The 21,481-nt window shown below is 43.5% G+C and overlaps 1 protein-coding gene across 1 annotated transcript; it reads left to right on the top strand.

The window, feature by feature from the left end:
• The first annotated feature begins 240 nt into the window (after nucleotides 1-240).
• On the top strand, nucleotides 241-15,469 carry ANKRD66 (ankyrin repeat domain 66). The gene is made up of 4 exons (XM_032340183.1): nucleotides 241-393; nucleotides 6,329-6,502; nucleotides 8,278-8,506; nucleotides 12,918-15,469. The coding sequence occupies exons 2-4, from the start codon at nucleotides 6,340-6,342 to the stop codon at nucleotides 13,117-13,119; spliced, it is 594 nt and encodes a 197-aa protein (XP_032196074.1). The 5' UTR covers nucleotides 241-393; nucleotides 6,329-6,339; the 3' UTR covers nucleotides 13,120-15,469.
• The last annotated feature ends 6,012 nt before the right edge of the window (nucleotides 15,470-21,481 follow it).

Consider the following 21,481-nt stretch of genomic DNA (forward strand, 5'->3'; position numbering starts at 1 on the left):
CCCAAGATCTCACCCCGGGGTCTGAAAGTGAGGGGCCCGATTGTCTCCACCACCCCATCGTGGTTACCAAGCAGCTTATCTCCCTCACAGTCCCCTGTGGACTGGCAATCCCCCCCCACCTCCGGCCAACCCAATTTTCATGCATTTTGATCAAATGCTATTTGGAGAGAAGCTGTCAAGGACCAGAAAAGCAGACTGGGGATGCTGGCCAGATTGGGTGGAGTCAGAGCGGCAGCGCCCCCCTCCACCAGCGGGCACCCTTCTCCGGAAGCTGACGGTGATTGGCAAGCTTTAATGAGGAAGGAGGGGCCAGTTTCCATGGCGTGAACACAACAGAGTTCTGACCCTTAAGACACCTGCCCCTGCTGAGCACTTCAGATTTCAAACAAGATAGTAAGTATTTTTATATTATCCTGCCTTCAGATGTTTACTACTTATTGCAGATCATTCATGTTTATTAGCACTTCTATCTACTGACTAGTTTTTTACATTTAGACACCTGTACCAGAGAGACAGACGTTCCCATATACTTAATGAAATATACAAAGATTTAGGTGAAGGAAAATTTGCTAAATTTCAGTAGTCAGTTGTAGGTTAGTCAATTGGGTGTTTTTTTACAAATAATTTTTTTAAGGAAATCTCTAATGCTGTTATTTATTTTTTAAACAGCTTTATTGAGATATAATCCACATACGATAAAATTCATTTAGTTATAATACACAATTAGTGGCTTTTGATACCTTCCAAGTTATGAAAGCATCACTCTCCACTGTCTAATTTTAGACAAAGAAATCCAATACTCAATAGGAGTCGCTTCCTATCCCCACCGCATTCTAGTTCTAGGCCACCAATACTCTACTCTCTGTATCTATGGATTTGCCTGTTCTGGACATTTCACATAAATGTAACTACGCTATATGTGGTCTCTTGCGCCTTGCTTCTTTTATTTGGCATGTTTCCAAGGTTCTGCTATATTGCAGCAGGTGTCAGTACTTTGTTGGTGTTTTAGTGTCAGATAATAGCATATGTGTGAGTTCCCACACTTTATCCATGCATGCATCCACTAATGGACGTTTAGGTTGTTTCCACTTTTTGGCTACTATGAGTTATGCAGCTTGTAAACATTTATATGCACGTTTTTGTGTGACCCTTTATTTTCATTTCTTTTAGGTATATACCTAAGTGTGGAGTTACAGGTCATATGATAACTCTACGTCTAACTTTTTCTTTTTTTAAGATTTTATTTATTTATTGGACAGACAGATTACAAGTAGGCAGAGAGGCAAGCAGAGAGAGAGAGAGAGAGAGAGAGAGAGAGAGGGCAGCAGGCTTCCCACTGAGCAGAAAGCCCTATGTGGGACTCAATCCCCAGACCCTGAGCCAAAGGCAGAGGCTTTTACCCACTGAGCCACCCAGGCGCCCCTCTACGTTTAACTTTTTGAAGGACTGCCAGAGCGGTTTCTCCATTTTATAAATGCTTATTATTTGGGACGTATTTCTGTGAGCATATTATGTTGGAGAAACTTCTGTTTATATTCCTTGGCCACTTTTAATTGAGCTATTGTTTTATTGTTGAATTGTAAGAGTTCTGTATGTATTCTGGATACAAGTCTCTTATCAGATATAAAATTTGCAAGTATTTTCTCCCATCCTGTAGTTGCCTTCATACTTTTTCAAAGGTATTGTTTACAGAAAAAAAAAGTTCTTAATTTTGGTGAAATTGAACTTATTTGTTTATTTTTTCTTTTGTGGCATATGTTTTTGTTGTAACTATGGACCAGTGCCTAATGCAATGTGATGCTTTACTCCCGTGTTTTCTTCTAAGAATTTTGTTTAAGGTCTTATGTTTAGGTCTGTAATCCGTTTTTAAAAATGGAATCCAATTTTAAAAAAATTTTATTTATGTATGTACTTATTTATTTAAGACACACAGAGAGAGAGAGAACAGATAGGGAAGGAGCAGAGGGAGAGGGACAAGTGGACTCAACACTGAGCACAGAGCCTGATGCAGGGTTCGACCCCAGGACCCTGAGATCAGGACCTGAGCTGAAACCCAAGAGTGGGATGATCATTCAATTGAGCCACCCAGGCACCCGTAGGTCTGTAATCCATTTTAAGTTAAGTTTTGTATATGGCCTGAGGGAAAGGATTGACTTCATTCTTGTGCATGTGAATATCCAATGGCGTCAGTACCATTTGGAAAGATAATTTTTCCTCATTGACTTTTTCTGGCACCTTCACTGAAAACCAATGGACCATAAACGTAAGCATTTATTTCTGGACTCTCAAGTCTATCCCATTTCTCTCATATATGTATCTTAATGCCACATGTACGAACCACAAGTACAATGAATGTACTTCATTCCTATCACATGCTGATTACTGTAGCTCTGAAGTCCGTTTAGAAATCAGGAAGTCTGAGTCCTCCTACTTTGTTCTTTTTTTTTAAACTTTATTTTACTTTTTTCAGTGCTCCAAGATTCATTGCTTATTGTTTTGCAAGATTGTTTTGCCTGTTCTGAGGCCCTTGCGTTTATTTCCTTATGGGTTTTTAGGATTGTTTTGGTATGAACTCAAGTGTGAAACAAATGGGCCGATTTTACCGGTTCAAAGGTTTGTGTGAAAGGCAAGCAGGGGCTTCAAGACACTGACTCTAGAACCGGTTTGGCTTTTTGTGAGAGCTGCAGGTTAGAAATCTGCTAGCTCTTCTGCTTACTATGTAACATTCACCCAATGCTCCAGTATAAGAGTTTTCTACCAAAACAAATCAGCCAAAAAGACCAAGTGCACCCCATGTCGTCTTCTGTTACCTAGCATGGACTGAGTGCTTGCTTCATGCAAAAAAGCATGTTCTTGTCTGATACAGTTAAAGATTCTGAAGCACTTCAGCTGAGGCCCAGGTCTCCATTTTTTTTTTTTTTAAACCCACCAGTAATTCTCATGTAGTTCTTCAGAGAAGAACAGCAGCTACATCCTTACTGCCTCTCCCTTACCTCAGGTCTCCCCACTGCCTTAGAGCCTGAGAGATATGGCTCTTCCGTGTGGTCTATAAACTGGGAGTTGTGGTGGGGACTTGTCATAAACGATGATCTCAGGCCTCATCTTAGACCAGAATCTGCATTTTACCAATATCCCAGATACTATATATGGACCAGAGGTTGGTAAACTATGGTCTATAGGCCAGGTGTGGCTCATGGTCACCTCCTATGATGTGGCCTTCTGTGGGCCTTCCCTGTGAGCTTTGGAGAGCCAACTGCTCCCTCGTCTGCGCCTAGCACTTGTGTGCTGAGCCCACAGCTGTGCCTAGCCTCTGCCCAGGGCCCTGCTGGTCACCACCTACATTTTGGGAACTATGCTGTTGGCAGTTTCTGGTCACTGATCAGTAGAGTTAGTTCAGTCAAGTCACCTTGCCTCCCTCGAGCTTTTAGCTTGAAATGGTTGGGCTCTCGGAAAGGAGAGACAGCACGCTGGGATCTGGGCGCCACTGAGGGGGAAGGAGAATGACCACCCTAACCCGCCAGACCCCTCCCCCTTGAGCTGGTTGCTTTGCCCCCGAGAACATCTCCAGCTGAGGGCTACTGAGCACAAAGCATGCTCACCCGCCACCCACACCCCTTCTTCTCCCAGGATGGCCCACCCCGGGCTGGAATTTTTCTCTTATCTCATACTAGTTAGGTAATGTTACGTAATAGTCTTGATGTTTGCCTCTTGGCCCGATTTTGGCTAAAAAATTTTGTACCCCGCCCGTTACAGGACACATTTATTTATCCTTGGTCTGTACATCAAAGTTGGAGCTGCTTGTCCTTTGCCTCCCCCGTAGATACGCTGTGCCTGAGTTGGATCTTCCCCCACTGCCAGGGCCTAAGATGACTCTTACTCACCCCTTCCGGACCCAGCTTAGGTCACTTTCAGAAAAAAGGTGCCTTTTACTTCCTAGTCCTGGGGAATGGTCCTTTCCCTCTCTCCCCAGGCACCGCCATCAGAACACCTCAGAGATAGCATGTTGACTGTGTTATATACTTCTGTCTCACTCTAGGGAAGTCCTCATATTTCAATGACATTAGTAGGTCTGATATGAGGCTCAAGAATTCGAATTTCTAGTCAATTCCTGGGTGGTGCTGCTGCTGGGCCACGGTGTGTCTGGCTGACTCCAAACTCTTCTTGAGATCTCAACTTGCTGGGGTCAGAGAGATATTCCTCCTGGCCCCCCTGAAGCGGCTCTCTCCTCTTTCTTTTCTTCTGCCCGAGCCCCTTATTTTATTTTATTTTTTTAAATTTTTATCTTGGGACGCCTGGGTGGCTCAGTTGGTTGAGCAGCTGCCTTCGGCTCAGGTCATGATCCCAGCGTCCTGGGATCGAGTCCCGCATCGGGCTCCTTGCTCAGCAGGGAGCCTGCTTCTCCCTCTGCCTCTGCCTGCCATTCTGTCTGCCTGTGCTCGCTCTCTCCCTCTCTCTCTCTGATAAATAAATAAAATCTTAAAAAAAAAATTTTTTTATCTATATTTTTTATCTATATTTTATCTTATGTTTATGTCAGTAATTCTCAGACGTTTGGTTTTAGGATTCCTTTACACCTTTAAAAACTACTGAGAACCCCAGAGAGCTTATGTTTATATGGATTACAGTTATCAATATTTAATTTATTAGAAATTAAAACTGAGAAAAAATTTAAATGTTTACTACATCACTTAAAAAATCATAATAAGCATAATATACAGCAACATGAATGATATTTTTATGAAAAACGATATATTTTCTAAAGCAAAAGAAGTGAGAACAGCATCGTTATTATGTATGTATGTAAATATGCGTGTCTGTAGTCGAATTTCTTTACTATGTGGCTCAATAGGAGACAGCTGGATTCTTAGATCTTCTGCATTCAATTTGTTGTTTTCATTGAAATACAGAAGGAAGGGGCGCCTGGGTGGCGCAGTCGGTTAAGCATTTGCCTTTGGCTCAAGTTATAATCCCAGGGTCCTGGATGGAGCTGCATGTAGGCTCTCTGCTCAGCAGGGAGCCTGCTTTTCCCTGTCCTGCCTTTGGCTTCCCCTGCTTGTGTTTTCTCTCTCTCTCTCTCTGTCAAATAAGTAAATAAATAAAATCTTAAAAAAAAAAAAAAAAGAAATATAGAAAGAAAATCTGGTTCCACACATATATAAAATTGGAAAAGGGTAAAGTATCTTATAACCTTTCCAGATTACTGTGGATATTTGTCTTGGATACTACACCAAAGCTGGACGGGGGTAGTGCCTTACAAGTTAAGTTGGAATCTGAAACAATCTCAGTGTACTTTTCATACTTCTCACTTAAATCCATTGTCCTATCTTGAATGGGTCTCTTTACCCAGGCATGATTTTTGTAACATCATATGCTTATCATTTGTTCACGGAGTTATGCAGACTTTACATATGTTGACACATTTCATTATACAATATTTTAAAATCATTTTTATTAAGTCATGTAATCAAGGGTTAATATTTATTCAAAAAATAACTCTCACTACTTTAGTGTCTTTATTGAAACTAGCTACCTTTTTTTTTTTTTTTTTTTTTTTGACTCTCTGCTGGTGAATGTCTAATCTAGTTCGGTGTCACTGCCACTGCCTTGCTTTGTGCTAAGGTACCAGCTGCTTTCTACATTGCTGCTTTTGAACTATCAGGACTAATGTCAGGACAGTGAACAAGGCCAATGACATTTTAAAATTATAATGAAAACAGTTTTGACCTCATGGTTGTTCTGAACGAGTCAGGATTCCTAAGCCTCTGTAGACTATAGTTTGAGAATTGTTGGTTTATGTCTTAATGTAAAAAATTTGTAAGCATTTTATTTGCATGTTTACATCTTGTCCATCTGAATTGGTGTGCCAATAGTATTAAATTTCTGTGGAGTACCTGCTCTGTGTCCAGTCAGTAAATTTTTCACATGGATTGTCCTTGGATCCTGACAACAACTCTGGCAAATTATACCCATGCTATAGATGAAAAAGGTAACACACAGAATTACACAACTGATTCAGAATCATACTACTAGTACTTTGGAATAGAAGTAGGGAATAGCACTGAAAAGTGTTTTGAGGCCAAATAGAAAATCCCAGCCCTTGAGCTCATCCTGTATTCCTGTAGGCAGAGGGGAGCCATTGACAGTTCTTCGCAGGGAACTGGCATATACTAACCACCGTGACTGAAATCCGAATGCACCCTCAGTAGAACACACACACATGCAAATTTGTGAGGTAAGAAAGGAAGTAAATGATAAGGATTCCTATGCAATCACTTACTGGGAATAAAGAATTGTTGAGAATTTCCTAAGCGGTATGTTTTTCCCACAGTTGTTTTTGTCATGGAATTGACCAAAATGTCGGACATGACAAAGCTCCACCAGGCTGTGGCTGCAGGGGACTACAATTTAGTGAGAAAGATTTTGAAAAAAGGTCTCTGTGACCCAAACTACAAGGATGTGGACTGGAATGACCGAACCCCCCTTCACTGGGCGGCAATCAAAGGTGAGTAGGCAATGCCTAGGTAGAGTCCATCCCCTTGAGTCCACCGTTCATGGAGTTACCAGTCAGTAGTCTGTGTAGGTAGAGGAAAGAGCATCACTTGAGAGCTAAACCGAGCATATCAACCCTGGCCCCACCACTTACTGGTTGTAGAAACTTAAGCAACTTATTTAATATCGCTAGGCTTTAATTTATTCACCTATATAATGGGAGCAGTGATTACCTGGAAGTCTTAGGGTGATGATTCATTCAGTAAGATAATGGGTGCGCACCAGCTCATAGTTTGCTCTCAACTAATATTAGTGCTCTGCCCTCTTGACCTTCAACAGGGAAGGTAGGACAGGGACTCTGTCTTGTTCATTACTGTATCCCCCATGCCTCACATGGCTCAGTTACAGAACTGGAGGAGGGTAGTGTGCAAAAGCTCAGCCATTGGGCTTGTCAAGGCCTTCAGCAATAAAACACCATCGAAGAACATTCAGGAAGACCGTGTTATAGTCAACTTTGCTTTTAAAAAACCTGTTTTGATTTCTGTATGAAGAATAGATTGGCAGGTAGTAAGACTGGCTTTAGAGAAATCAGTTGGGAGAATTTTGCAGAAATTTGAGCACAAAGTGAAGGTAGTTATACTAAAGAAGCGTTTAGTGAACATTTGCTGTGTGCTGGGCATCACGGTGTGTAGCCTTTGGCTGTGGTTTCACTTGGACTTCAAAAGAACTTGGGGAGGTGAGTCATAACACTTTTCACTTACAACTGAGGAAACCTGAGCCTCAGACTTCTGTTTCTTGTCTGGGATTCCACACTTAGCAAGTGGTACTTACTGGGAGATATGAGTCCACAACTATTGGACCCCAAACTGTGTGTTTTTAATCTGCGCTAGCTATAAAGTAAGTGGGACTTAAAATATTTTTTATTGAGGTATAATTGATATGCAACATATCAGTTTCAGGTATACAACATAATTAAATTTTTCTAGATATTATGAAATGACACCACAACTTCACTTTAAGTGAAGTTAAAATCCATCACCATATGTAGTTACAAAAAAAGTTGTAGATTTTTTTTTACAAAAAATTTCTTGTGATAACTTTTAAGATCTCTTAGCAGCTATCAAATATGCAAGACAGTATTACTAACTATAGTCACCCTGCTGTACATTACATCCCCAGAACTGACTTATTTTATAACTGATGTTTGTACCCTTTGACCCCTGTGCCCATTTCTTCAACCCCTCCCCCTCCCCCACCTCTTAGTTCACTGTACCTATGATCTTGGTGTCCCTTTGTTTTTTTAGATTCCACATATAAGTGAGACCATATAATATTTCTCTTTCTCTATCTGGCTTACTTCCTTTAGCCTAACACCCTCAAGTTCCATCCATATTGCTGCAAAATACTTGCTTTTGAATCACCCCTGAAACTGCTGAAAGTGGAGTGAGTCTTACCAGTGCCCACATGGGCTTGCATAGGGTGATTCAGGGAAGCAAGATTCCTAGGAAGGGCCTGTGGGAATGGACGGGGAAAAGGAGTGTCCTGGAGGGAGTAGAGGGAATCTTTGCAGAGCCCAGGGCTCTGGAAGGAGCAAGGTTCATGAGTTGAGGGTGGAGCACTGAGTCCCCAGTAAGAGAGGGAGAAAGAGGAGGGGATGATGCTAGGAGGCTGGAAGGGCCCAGAGCAAATGTCATTCCTTCTTTTATCCTATCTAGGCCATCTCTGGCCTCACTGGGGCAGAGACATTTTAATCTCAACCTCCTCCTCTTTCTTCTTGCTACATCTAAGGGCACGTGGAGGTGATTCATGTCCTTCTAGAATATGGAGCCAGGCCCTGCCTGGTAACCGATGTGGGCTGGACCGCAGCTCATTTTGCAGCTGAGTCAGGCCATGTGAATGTGCTCAAAGTTCTCCATGGACTGCATGCTCCCATCGATGCCCCCGACTTCTTTGGAGACACACCAAAGAGGATTGCACAGATCTACGGGCAGACCGCCTGTGTGGCCTTCCTGGAGAAGTAAGTTTCATTTATTTCCTGTTAGAGAAATGACAGAGAAGCAGGAGCCTGGAGTCAAGGTCTTTGCCAACTCAGTGGTCTGTGGTCCATGAAAATGAAAGAAGCAAATTCAGCCCACTGTCATTTGAGTTGTTTTTTTAAAGATTTTTTTTTTTTTTTTTTTTTACTTATTTGACAGAGAGAGATCACAAGTAAGCAGAGAGGCAGGCAGAGAGAGAGGAGGAAGTAGGCTCCCTACCGAGCAGAGAGCCCAATGTGGGACTCGATCCCAGAACCCTGAGATCATGACCTGAGCCAAAGGCCCAACCCACTGAGCCACCCAGGCGCCCTGAGTTGTTTTTATTTTTTTTTCCCTGAAATGACTAGTTTGGGTGGAAACTATATTGTTTTAGATGATGTGAAATCTACTATTTTTATATTATGCTAAGATTACAGTTATCATGACACATATTTATAATAATTTTAGCAATATATAACTTAAAGTTATTGTTTTAGATTATACAAAAATTATCTCAGATAAGGGAGGTGGGACACAAGCTTGAAATGGGTCATGGTACAAGATTCATGGAGCCCCTTCCGATTCTTGAAAGGTATTCCAATTAGCTGTGTGACCTTGGGTGTTTTTAAGTCACCTTGCTGAGCCTCAGGTTTCTCATATCAAAAATGAAGCTGGTGAATTAGGCTCTGAGTGGTAAGGGCCCTTCTACCTTTGAAAACTTCTATTCATCTACGAATCTTCTACTCACACAGTCACCAAAGATCATGAATTTTCTAGCAGTTGTTAATTTTTTCTCTTACCCACTGCATTAAAATAGAATTAAATATCAATTATGTACTTGACAGGTACAGCATTGGGAGGGATGGAATTGGGGAATTTATAATCTGGTTGAGTTAATAAGTAATTCATATAAGAGGCAGTAAAGTAATTGAATGAGGGCAGCGTTGCTTGAAAACCAAAATAAGATCCATAGCAAGTCTATCATTAGGGCAGCTCAGGGTGGGAAGGGGGAAATAACTGTGTAATGCCTTTGTAAGAATTCACAAATGAAGTTATCTTCTGGAAGTTAAACTATCAAAAGAGTTGCTTATGATGAGATTAGATATCTGTAGGAGTAACCCAAGAGACCTTCTCTTAACAGTGATGTCTGTATTAAAAATTTTCAAAATCAGGAGTGCCCGGGTGGCTCAGTTGGTTAAGAGCCTGCCTTTGGCTCTGGTCATGGTCCTGGGGTCCTGGATCAAGCCCCATGTCGGGCTCCCTACTCAGCGGGAAGCCTGCTTCTCCCTCTCGCTCTGCCAGCTGCTCCCCCTGCTTGTGCTCTGTCTCTCAAATAAACAAATAAAATCTTTCAAAACATATTCCAGATCATAATCAAGTTGATTTTGGGGGTAAAAGAAGGAGATCCTTGAGTCCTAACTTGAAGACTCTTCCCCCCAACCCAGCACCATCTTCTACATTCAGTGACCTCTATCCATTGTGGACCTCAGCACCTACAACATTGTTCTCTGAACTTCTAAAAACTCTAACATCTCACTCTGCAACCATAGCTCTCTTTCTTCATTTTGCCGGTTCCTGGATCATCACACAGGTATTCACTTGCAGACCTCTTCTCATTCACCTTCTTTCCCTCCCAATTGATCCCAGCCTGAAGGTTTCACGATTTTCCATCTGTCTGCCAATTGGACACCATGATACACCACCTCTTCTCCTCTCTTTCCAGGATTCTTAAATTTTCAACCCTTCATCCTCCTGTACCATGTGACCCAGAATTCCCAGCCTTGTCTCAGTCTCCATCTTCTCCGTGCCTGTGCTTGGTCTGGGAAAGAAAAGCCCACAAATAATTTCATAGGTACCACCAGAAGTTCTGGGATTTCTATCTTCAGCTGAGCTCTTGGAACAGTTGGATGATCTGTCTCCCTGTCCTGCTCCTTTGCTGACAGTTCACTTCCCCATCTCCCCAGCCTGTCCCTCAGAAAGTAGGCTTTCTACTGCATAGAGAGTATTGAAGTCAAGGGTTTATACATTTAAACCCCTTCCTACATGTTGTCCCTCCCTATGGACCCTGACCCAAACCTTTCTATCTCCTACAACGTCATCATTCCTGTATTCTTTGTTACATCTTTTATTCTCCTATATTTTTAGGTTTTTTTCTATTCCTTCCCCCTTAGTCCTCTGTGGCCTTTGAACATGTTCAAATAGATTTTATTGAACAAACACATAAATATTTAGAGGTCCTTCTACTGTCTGCTGTTTCTTCTTCTTCCTGCATTTTTTTTTTTAAGATTTATTTCTTTATTTGAGAGGGGAGGGGAAGGTACAGAGGGAGGGGGAAAGAGAGTCTTAAGGAGGCTGCACGCTGAGCATGGGGGCCTACATGGGGCTGGATCTCTTCCTGCATTTCTGTGCTACTTAAATGTCAATCTATGGGATTAAATCTCAATCTATGTGGGTGTCTTCCTCACCCACCTTTGCATTTCTTTTCTGTGTCGTACTGAATCCGCGCTCATCCAGGGAGATCTCTGTTGCTAAATCAATGGCCTCTTCCCAACTCCCATCTTCCCTGCACTTATTTTGATATCTGGTTACTCTTCTCTTTTGGCATGTCTCTTTGAATAACTCGTTCTCTTCTCTGGTGCTGTTCTCTCCAATTTCTCCTTCCCCTGTCGCATCATTTCTTCTCATGATTTTCTTGAGCTCCTATTTTCGCATGCCTGAAAGAGGCTGAAATTCCTCAGGATCCTGTCCTTGGCTGTCCTCGGCTGACTCTTTCTGCAAAAATCCCAACCCCTCCCTGGTGATTAGTGGGTGGATGAGGGTGACACACGATCTCAGCCCAGCTGAAGCGGAGGAGGAATGGTTCTCCAAAGAGGGGGGGTTGTCAGTATGAGGAAAAGTGGGCAGGCAGAGCTGAGCAGACAAAAACAACAAAGGTCAGCCACATCACGCGTAAGTCATTTCTAGTGATCGTCATCTTCCAAGAGGAACTTCTTTTTCGACAGTTTACGGGGTTCAGAGAGAAGCGATCCTGATTAAGGGGAAATTAATCTGGACCTTGAAAGACAGCTAAGATCTGACTAATGAAGGAGGGAGAAAGATTCTTGATTTGGAGCGAAGGCATCAAGTTGGAAATAGGGTGTGTGGATGTGTGAGGACGTGCAGAGGTAGTGAGGGGACAGGGACCCGGAGGAATTTCCTAATGCCTCTTGTTGCAAGCAGGAGGGCTCCTGGGCGAGGGGGATGTAGAGAAAGGATGTAAGAGAACTTCAGAAGAAGCCTAGATAGTATTTGACTATTTTCCAAGTAAATCTCTCTTTCAACCAATATTTTTTTTTATTTTTAAAGATTTTATTTTATTTTTTTGACAGAGAGATCACAAGTAGGCAGAGAGACAAGCAGAGAGAGAGGAGGAAGCAGGCTCCCCGCTGAGCAGAGAGCCTGGTGCAGGACTCGATCCCAGGACCCTGAGATCATGACCTGAGCCGAAGGCAGAGGTCCTAACCCACTGAGCCACCCAGGTGCCCCCTCAACCAATATTTTTGAGCCCTACCATGCAGATGGCTTTGAACCAGATGCTAAAAAGGATTTAGAGTTGAATCAGAGACAGAGCTGGACATTAAGTTCCTGAGAGAGGAGATACTTGTTTACAGAAATAGCATGAATATAGGATAGAAAGTGGCAAAGGTGGAAAGAACAGGGTGGTCTCAATAAAGAGCCGTCACTTCTAGCTGTTGAGGGGATGCGGACTGAGGGGCAAACGGGTTTGCTCTCTTCTCATTGAACTGTGCTTTTTGCACTCTACTTCAGACCATACTTTCATATGTTTCCCCTTGTCCATGTGTATATGATGATTGATTCTCCTATTTCCCTATTATCTATTCTATTGTTCCATATCTATCATCTGTCCATATAGATCATCTCTCGGTATTCTTTCCTCAAATCCATCTACACATACCATACACATGTGATTACGAGTCCTTTTTATTTCTTTTATATATGTTTCCATACTTTTAAATCTTACACAACAAACAGACATGGTTTTATAATCAGGATAAAATACAATGGGAAGAGAAAGGAAGGAAAGCCGCCTCCTGCTAAGATTCTGGAGGCTCCATACATGTGAATGCTTTAGAATTAGCAGCCCCTTCCTCGGGCTAAGTGCCTGTCCTTGATGCTATGAATGTCCCACTCAGGGGCTTGCCACTTTCCTTCATGTCACAGCCATGTCCTTAGTGTCTGAGGCATCCTATAGGTGCACTGGGAGATGTTGGAGCTCAGCCTCCTTCCTTCTCTCCTGGACTGCTGACGTGGCCAGCCTGTGTGCAGAGGGTGTGAAGTGGGGCCCATGCTGCAGAGGAGACAGGCTCTCCTGGCCAGCTGGGAGCTGAGGGCCACTGCCTTCCCCCTCTCCAGGGCTGAGCCCGAGTGCCAGGACCACCGGCGCACCGCCAGGGAGAAGGGGCTGCCTCTGGACCAGCAGGACGAAGACTGGGATGCCAAGAAAAGGGAGCTGGAGCTGTCTCTCCCTTCCTCAAATCGAAACACTGATAAGAAAACGAATAAAACAATTCGAGCCCCCACCAGACCTGGCCATATGAAGGAGAGATGGGCATGAGAAGGACAGCGTCCTCGGCAGCTCTAGCACGCAGGTTGGCTGTGGGGAACTGTCCCTGGACCAGAGTAGGAGTTGTGAGACCTGTACCATCATTATGTGATGTTTCTTAGAGACCGTTACCCAGATGACTTCTTTTGGTAGCTCAGCACCTGCCATTGGATCTGAAGCCTTGCTGGGTGTCCTCTGCTGGAGCAGCTGCCTCTCTGCTGAGGCGCACTGTCCCCAGGAATTGCCAGGAATAGCCAAGCATTCGCTGCTTGTACGTGGTCACCAGTCATTTGCACTGTCAGCATCCTCTGGCCCCGCTGTGTTGTTATAGAATTTCAGGAGGCAATGAAAGCACTCACCCTAAGGGAACTTGATTGTTGAGATGAAAAACAAACAAAAAAGTAGTAATAAAATCTCAGAAATTTCCTACCTACTCAGTACAGTTAATCGGTGACAAATATGATTTGTTGTCCCATAAACGAAGCAAAGAGGTGAACAAAGGTAGCTCCCAGCTTCCAGCTATGGCTTTCCTGCGTGGGGCGGAGGGCCGCAATCCCAGAGCGGTCATTTCTACCAATGACCGCTTCCCCATAGGAGTAGAGATCCGGGCGATAGACCAGCTTGGTGAGCGAGAACTGGGAGCACGGACGAGGATTCGCTCCCTCCCACGTAACAAGCGAGGGGTAGCACGAGAACTAGGATGTGTGATTCCGTCTTTACTGTCTGGTGTGCGTGTTAGGAAATCTCAGTACAGATAAGGTTATTTCCAGTTAAAATGTCACATCCAACCTGAGATGTGCTCTCCATGTGAAATACGTATCAGATTTTGAATACTTAGAACAAAAAAGGTAAAGTGGTTCATTAACAATATTATTGATTATGGGTTGAAATGATCATATTTTGGATAAAATATGTCACTGGCAGGAATTTTGCTCTCTTTCTCTCCACTTTTTAAAATACGTGGCTGCTAGAGTGTTTAAAATTACGTGGCTGGCTTGCTTTATTTTTGTTTTGTTTTGTTCTGTTCTGTTCCATTGGTGGGGGGGGGGGGGTTGTTTGTTTGTTTGGGCTATCAGATAGTCCTGCAGTAGAAACCAGAAAATATTTAGAGCCTCCACCAGACAGCTGGCCTGATAGACTCCAATTAATAGTTTTTCTACCTAAATCAATGTCTTTGGACACCTAACATCCTCATTACACTTTCCTCAATTAATGCTTATGTTAATACAGGCCATGCTTGGTTTGGATTCTCTGAAATGAATAAATGCTTGAACCTCTGGTAGGAAAGTTGTAGAGCTACGGAGGATACCTTTTCTAGTGTTTGTATCCATCCTGAGCATCAATCCCCTTTCTCTATGCTCAGCAAGTCCCAGAGGTGGTTCCTGCTTGCTGTGCTCCTGTTGGTCCTCAACTGGGGTACGAACTTTGGAAGACACCTGACTCAAGCTGGACCACTCAGATTCTTCTCCTGGGAGCCAGCTGGTTCTGGTGTCTGAGACTAGGCTCTGGGTACAGGGGGGGGTCTCTGCCTCTGTCCTGACCTGCCCCACACTGCCCTTGACAGCTGTGCAGAGTCCATCCTCTCTCCGAGTTCACACTTCCCCTCCTGCGAGCCGCAGCTCATGCAGAGGCTTGCAGTTGGAGAAGGGGTGGGGGTGGGGTGGAAAAAGACCCAGGCTGCAATACAGAGCACCCCCAAGTTGAAGAAAGGCCTGTCATTTCCCCCTTCATCCTGAGACCCCGTCTTCGCAGGGGTCTACCCCCACCAATGAGCCCCTCCCTCACTGGCCCTCATTCTCCTCACTAAGCCCCCTCCATCTCAGAGCACTCAGTCACGTCCATGAGTCCTCTCTCCACAATCTCCCCTCCACCCTCAGCCCTAGCAACATCCTCAGAAAGGCATAGACAGGGCCTATGACTGAGCCCGGCTGGGGGTGGAGAAGTTGGAGCGGGATTGGGTTCTGCACTTCTCCTCTTGCCGGGGACCTCCTGGGCTCCCTACTCCCTGTGTAGCCTCAGGAGCAGAAGGGTCTCTCTCCATTCCCACCTCTGCCCTCATCACTGCTTCTGGTTCCTGAGCTACTCACAGCGGGTCTTCCTCTGGAACAATATGTCCGCCTAAGTGCCAGCTACCGTGCACTGGGCTGAAAAAACAGCAGGGAAATCTCGCCCAAAGATTGGACATGGGGGATGGCAGTTTTGCTTGGTGTGGTCAAGCACCCATTTCGGAGGAACATTGATGACCAGAGGTTGTGGGCCAGGAGCTGGGAAGGGAGGAACTGAGAAACCCTGGGGCTGAGCCTGCCCCCCAGGCCTGGCCCCTCAGCCTTGGTAGGCTCCTTGGAGGAGAATTAATAGAAGCAGGAGCAGTATATACAGGTGGGTGTTTTAACAGCCAGGACTCCCACAATGAAACTGGCTGCTCTGGAGGTGTCCAAATGGAGGTGGGTGAGCACACTTTGGAGATACACAAGACTACCCACAGGAGTAGGCTGGACTCAGGAATTTCTGTGGCCTCCCTCAAATTTCACATCCCCACTTGGATAATTAAAAAGTTTTTTTTTAAAAAAGGAAAAAATGTTAAGGATTCTTCTCCTGGTAACTTGAAAAAGAATCATGAGAGGATAGACCAGTAGCATATAACCTCAGAAGCACGGAGTGGCTCATTCTACACGGGGCTGAGGAAGTGTCCGAAGGTGCTCCACAGAGAGAGAAGACTGAGGTAAAAGATGGCAGGTGTGGGGAGGGAGAGGTGGGGGGAGGGGGGACACGCACGCACATGCACAGCTTTCTAGTTTCCAGTTCTGGTTCTGTACTCAGTAAATCTGTGAAATACTACTTTCATAATAGTATTTCCTCTTTTGCTTACAGCATATTGAATTGATTTCTCCCAGCAGTCTTTTCTAATAAGTACTGTATTTTATGATCATGGGCTTATGAGTCAAGTGGGCTTGGGTTTATATCCTCTCCATGAAATAGGCAAAATAATCCTTCCTTCCTGGGATTACAGTGGGGATGAGATGAGATGAGATGTGTGGACTAACACTGCCCTTGGCCCTCTGTAAAAGGTCCATGTGATGGTTATGTTGTTACTATAGGAGTAGGCTCAGTTTTCTCCTAAGAATCCTGAAGGGGGCCAGAAATAATATCCTGTATGGGTCCCATGAGCCTCTCCATCGTCCAGTCCATAAGTATTCTGTGTCTAGTTTCATGGTGTGGATCGTAATCTGTCTTCCATTGGCTGGACAACCCTGGACCAAGCTGTTAAGTGTTCTCAGGATCCTTTACTGGGATGGCCTCCCACTATCCATGCTAAGTCCTCCTTTCATTGTTTGTCTCATCGAGGCATTGGGAAGAGAAAGAGATTATGTATAGTAAATGAGATCAACAGGAAGAGAACATTATGAAGGAATTGTTGCAATGCGGATTCTGTGCTAAGCATGTATTACATGTAATCTTCGTGACTCACCTGGGAGGCAGGTCTTTCTATCCTCCAGTGACGTCACAAACTGCAATTCTGAGAGGTGACATGACTCGTTCTAGGCTACCAGGCTAACGGTCCTCTAGCCCTGAAAGCCTGTCTGGATTAGAATGAGTCCCAAACCTTTGGGCTGTGGGATCATGGTCAGGTTGCTCATCGGCCCTAGATTCCTCACATGTAAACTGAATTTTAGCTGAGTTCTCAACAATTCTGAGATTTTGAGACAGAAGACACACACTTCTTCAACATCCCCCACTTTACTTTTTTTTTTTTTTAAGATTTATTTATTTATTTCAGGGGGAGGGGCAGAGGGAGAGAGAGAATGTCAAGCAGACTCCCCGCCAAGCACAGAGACCCACATGTGGCTTGATTCCACTACCCTGAGATCATGACCTGAGCTGAAACCAAGAGTCTGACATTCAACTGACTGAGCCACCCAGGCATCCCTCAATATTCTCCATTTTAAATAACCCCTTAGCAATGCTTACTCTCTTCTATTCTCTGTGTTATCAGAACCATGACCTGCTGAGATGCTTGCTGAAGGCAAAGGAAATGCAGAATGGGTAGTGTAAGTAGGTAGTAACCAATACCAACTGTGAGCCCGAGATCGGTTATTGAGACAAGGACTGGGATTGTCACGTGTCTTCCTTCTTGGTTTGTTATGAACATGTTTGTTGAGTATGTGTGTGCATGTGCGTGAATGCACACGTGTGTGTGATGCAAAATGCTACAGCCACTTGGGAAAATATTTTGTCAATTTCTTATATAGTTAAATATACACCAGCAACTGCACTCCTAGGTATGCACCCAAGTAGAATAAAACTTATGTTCATATAAAATCTGTGTGTTATCTGTAGCTGTTCTATTCCAAATTGCCAAAAATTATGGGAACGATCTAAATGTCCTTCAGGGGTGCGTAGGTAAACAAACTTGGTCCATCAGTACCATGAAATGTGTATTAGTAATAAAAGGGAACAGACTGATGCACACAACGACATGCACGAGTCCCAAATCCGTTATGCTCAATGGAAGAAGGCCAGACTCAAAGGCCTGTTTTTTTTTTTTTTTAAGATTTTATTTATTTATTTGACAGAGAAAGAGAGATCACAAGTAGGTAGAAAGGCAGGCAGAGAGAGAGAGGGGGAAGCAGGCTCCCCACTGAGCAGAGAGTTCCATGCAATGTGGGCTCAATCCCAGATCCCTGAGATCATGACCTGAGCTGAAGGCAGAGGCTTAACCCTCGGAGCCACCTAGGTGCCCTCAAAGGCCTGTAAATTCATTAATTTATGGGACAATTCAGAGAAGACACAGGTAGAACAAAAAACAAAGTGATTGCCAGGGACTGGAGATAGAAGGGAAGACTGTCTTTGAAGAGGCACAGGTCAGTTTTTAGGGTGATGCAACTGTTTCATGTTTTGATAGTTGTAGTTGTGTGATTATAGGATACCCTAAAACGTATAAATATTGCTGTATGTAAATTATGCCTTGCTTTTTTTTTGTGGGAGGAAGGAATTAATGTTTACTTAACTCATACACTGAGATAAAGCCTTGCAAAATACCAGGAGGTCCATGAACGTGGTGGGGTGGTAGGGCAGGAAGGGAATATACCTCAGAAATTCTTAGAGAAATTCTTTGGAAATACTAAGAGTTCAATGAATTCCTTAACTGGCTGTGCATCAGAATCATCTTTGGGATTTTATAAAAAATACATGGATTTTGCTTTAGAGACTCTAATTCAGTAAGTCATGGTTAGGTCCCAGGAACTTCTAGTTCTTCGATATTCACTAAATTATTGTGAATCTAGGTTTAGAACTCCTGAGACAGAATTGCTAATGTCCTTTCCAAACTAAGCATTCCTGTGACTGCATAGAATTTCAGATGTGTGTAAACTTTGCTAGGAGAGGAAAAAGCCATCTTTATTTTTACTAATACTAACTGATACTTAGCATTTCCTTCAACTGTGAGTTTGGGTGACAAAATTCAAATATTAGCAGTTTCTATGACTTTCCTGCACAGACATCTCATATATTTTCACTCAATATTAACATCATCATATAAATCATGGCATTGCAAATTACAAAATATCTCAATGACATTTCAGGTATCTTAAAATAACATTAACACTTGTGATTAGTTGGAAATTATGGTAACTTTTGGAATTATTCCTGTCTAGTCATTTAATACAATAATATATATATTATATCATAAACTACTATTCTAAATTTTTATAAATCCATTTAAATAAAATTAGTTTCCTTTATTACCTTCTGCATTTTATTTTCTTCATTTAAAAATACTTTTTCTAGAAGAGGTCCAGTGCTTCACCAGATGGCCAGAGGGGCTCATGGCACAAAACACTTCCGCACTTGGATGGTAAGTCTTCCTGATTTGATTTATGATGGTTCCGATAACTGCAGACACACCCGTATTTAAATGAAAGCAGAGGGGAAGACTAGCCTAAAATACAGAGTGACTGAATCTTGGGTCATCTCAGGTATTTCTGGTGAACAACACCCTTCTGCTCAGTCAGATTGGTAAAGGGAATTCGTTTACTTGTTCGAGCCAAGTTGACGGGTTAAGGTTTATAAGCCTGCGTCTTGAGAGGTACTGAGCCAGGGATCCATCCCATATCACACGAGCGTCCATACTCACACATATGCACCTAATGGAACTTCTTGCCCTATTTCAAGAATACGAAAAAAAACCAAAGAAATAAATAAAACGCAGTCAAGGTTGTAAACTGAGTTCAGAGGCACAGATCTGTAAAAGCAGTAGATACTATGGAATACACACAAGTACCCCCCCCACACACACACGTGTAAACACATGCACAAAATCAAACTGTAAATATTAAACTTTAGGGAAGAAGGGTCACATTATTTAGATGTTCTCTTTTAAGTTACCGTATTTAAAGTTCTGGTCATAACAGGGGTGCCTGGGTGGCTCAGTCAGTTGAGCGTCTGCCTTTGGCTCAGGTCACCATCCCAGGGTCCTAGGATCGAGTTGCATGTCAGATTTCCTGCTCAGTGGGGAGATTGCTTCTCCCTCTGCCTCTGTTCCTGCCCCTGCTCGCATGTGCAGGAGCTCTCTCTCTCTCAGACAAATAAATAAAATCTTAAAAAAAATATGTTCTGGTCATAGCAGAGTAAATAAGCCCTGAGGTGTTTTTTGTTGTTGTTGATCCTGTTTCATTTGGCTATAAAAGATGTTAATTTCCTTCGGAAAAAACATCCCCAGTGGAAATTAACCAAGATTGGTTGAAGGGAAGGCATAACACCTATGTTTGCAAAAGTACCATGTAAGAGGACATGAGAGCGTAAGGCTAAAAGTCTAGGCTTTAGCCTGAGAGAGATGGACCAGTGCTTCCCAATGAAGCAATACTGAGCCGCTTCCCTTCCTGAGCCCGATTGTCCATTCATAGGGCAGGATCCTGCCTGCCACGCTGGCTCCTGAAATGACTGAATGGTAGGGGACCAGGGAGGAAAGAGTGAGAAAATTTGATGGGAGAAGGCTTTCTCAAAATTAATCAAAACCAAAGGATTCCATAGAAAGTAAGATTGATCCATGGAGGAAGAGAGGGAGAGAGGGCTAGGTGTCTCAATGTGCAGCAAAGGAAGCCGTGCGAGCTTGTAGGAAACCGGTAGAAGAGTGTTTACTGTAAAATTCTTTCAATTTTTTCATGTGCTTAAAAGTTTTCTAAATACAGGGTTGCGGGGTGAAAATCTAGAGGCTTTTCTAGAGCCTTTGGAAAAGACGGTGGTGTCCCTGAGCCCAGGAAATGAGGGAAAGTGGCCTCAACATTCTGTTGTGTAGTTGGGACTCAGGACCTGGAATAGAGAAGACATGTTTGGGCAAGCCCAAGTAATTCTGTCTCTAAGCACTTTGAACTTGGGCAATTCAGCTAGCTCGCCTCATCGTCCTTTTCATTGTCTACAAATAGTGAAAATTATGCCTGTTTCTGACGACTGAATGCAAATGTACCTGGCATCTCTGATTAGGCAAATGATTAGGAAATCAGAATTAGTACTATTCTTATTATTATCCTTATTATCAGAGGGAAAAAAAACCCTGAAAATTCATCTAACCCTTCATTTAACAGATGCACAAGCAGATGCTCAGAAGGGAAAACTGATTTCCCCCAAGTCACAAGCTGATTAATCATAGAACCAGAATCTGAATTCAGATATTCTGTGCTCCAGCCCAGGAATCTGTCTCTTGAATCACTCTTTCTCCTGAGACTTGTTTCTTCCATCTTATAAAATGACATGAACCAACTCCATGGCAATCAGGTGTCATCAAAAATTCCTATGCAAAAGAGCAAATGCCTAGTAAGAGACAACCCAAAGCTGGAGAATGGGGGTGGTGTTCCCTCCCCATTTGGCTTTGCTGATCTGCCTCAATCCTTAGGCAGTCCCAGATTCCACAGGATCAAGAGACTTTGGGGGCAGCCTGCTTTGTGTCATTCAGGGACGTTGGGGCTGAAAAGCAGCATGGTTGTTCAGTCTGGGCACTGTGGCCTGGTGTCATGGCATGTCGCACCTTCACAGGGATAGCAGCAGCCAAGCCCCGCCCCCGTCCCCCACCCCGGCAAGTCATTCCTTGTCCCATCTCCTCTGGCCAGACCAGAGCAAAGAAGCAGCTCCTCCTGGAATATGACTGGGGTCCTAAGCTTGCCTGTTCCCACATAGGCTTCCCCATGTTGGGCTAGAGAACTCCAAATTCTTGTTCCATTTGCAGAAGGGAAATCAGGGAACTTCTGTACCCTTGCAACCACATGACTGTTTAGCAACTTTACACCAAGGGTTCAGAAATTGGAGAAAACAGCTTCTATGGTCTGAATCATTTTCCCATTTCTGGTCTGTTCCCACCGGGACATTTTTCTGGCCTTATCTA

This window comes from Mustela erminea, chromosome 4, assembly GCF_009829155.1.
Source record: "Mustela erminea isolate mMusErm1 chromosome 4, mMusErm1.Pri, whole genome shotgun sequence".
In the NCBI taxonomy this organism is placed as follows: Eukaryota; Metazoa; Chordata; class Mammalia; order Carnivora; family Mustelidae; genus Mustela; species Mustela erminea.

Bases quoted from the DNA above. Each gene is read 5' to 3' on its own strand.
- ANKRD66 (XM_032340183.1), top strand. From the start codon at position 6,340: ATGGAATTGACCAAAATGTCGGACATGACAAAGCTCCACCAGGCTGTG. The intron at 6,503-8,277 runs GTGAGTAGGCAA...GCTACATCTAAG, and splicing joins TCACTGGGCGGCAATCAAAG to GGCACGTGGAGGTGATTCAT. The intron at 8,507-12,917 runs GTAAGTTTCATT...CCCCCTCTCCAG, and splicing joins TGTGTGGCCTTCCTGGAGAA to GGCTGAGCCCGAGTGCCAGG.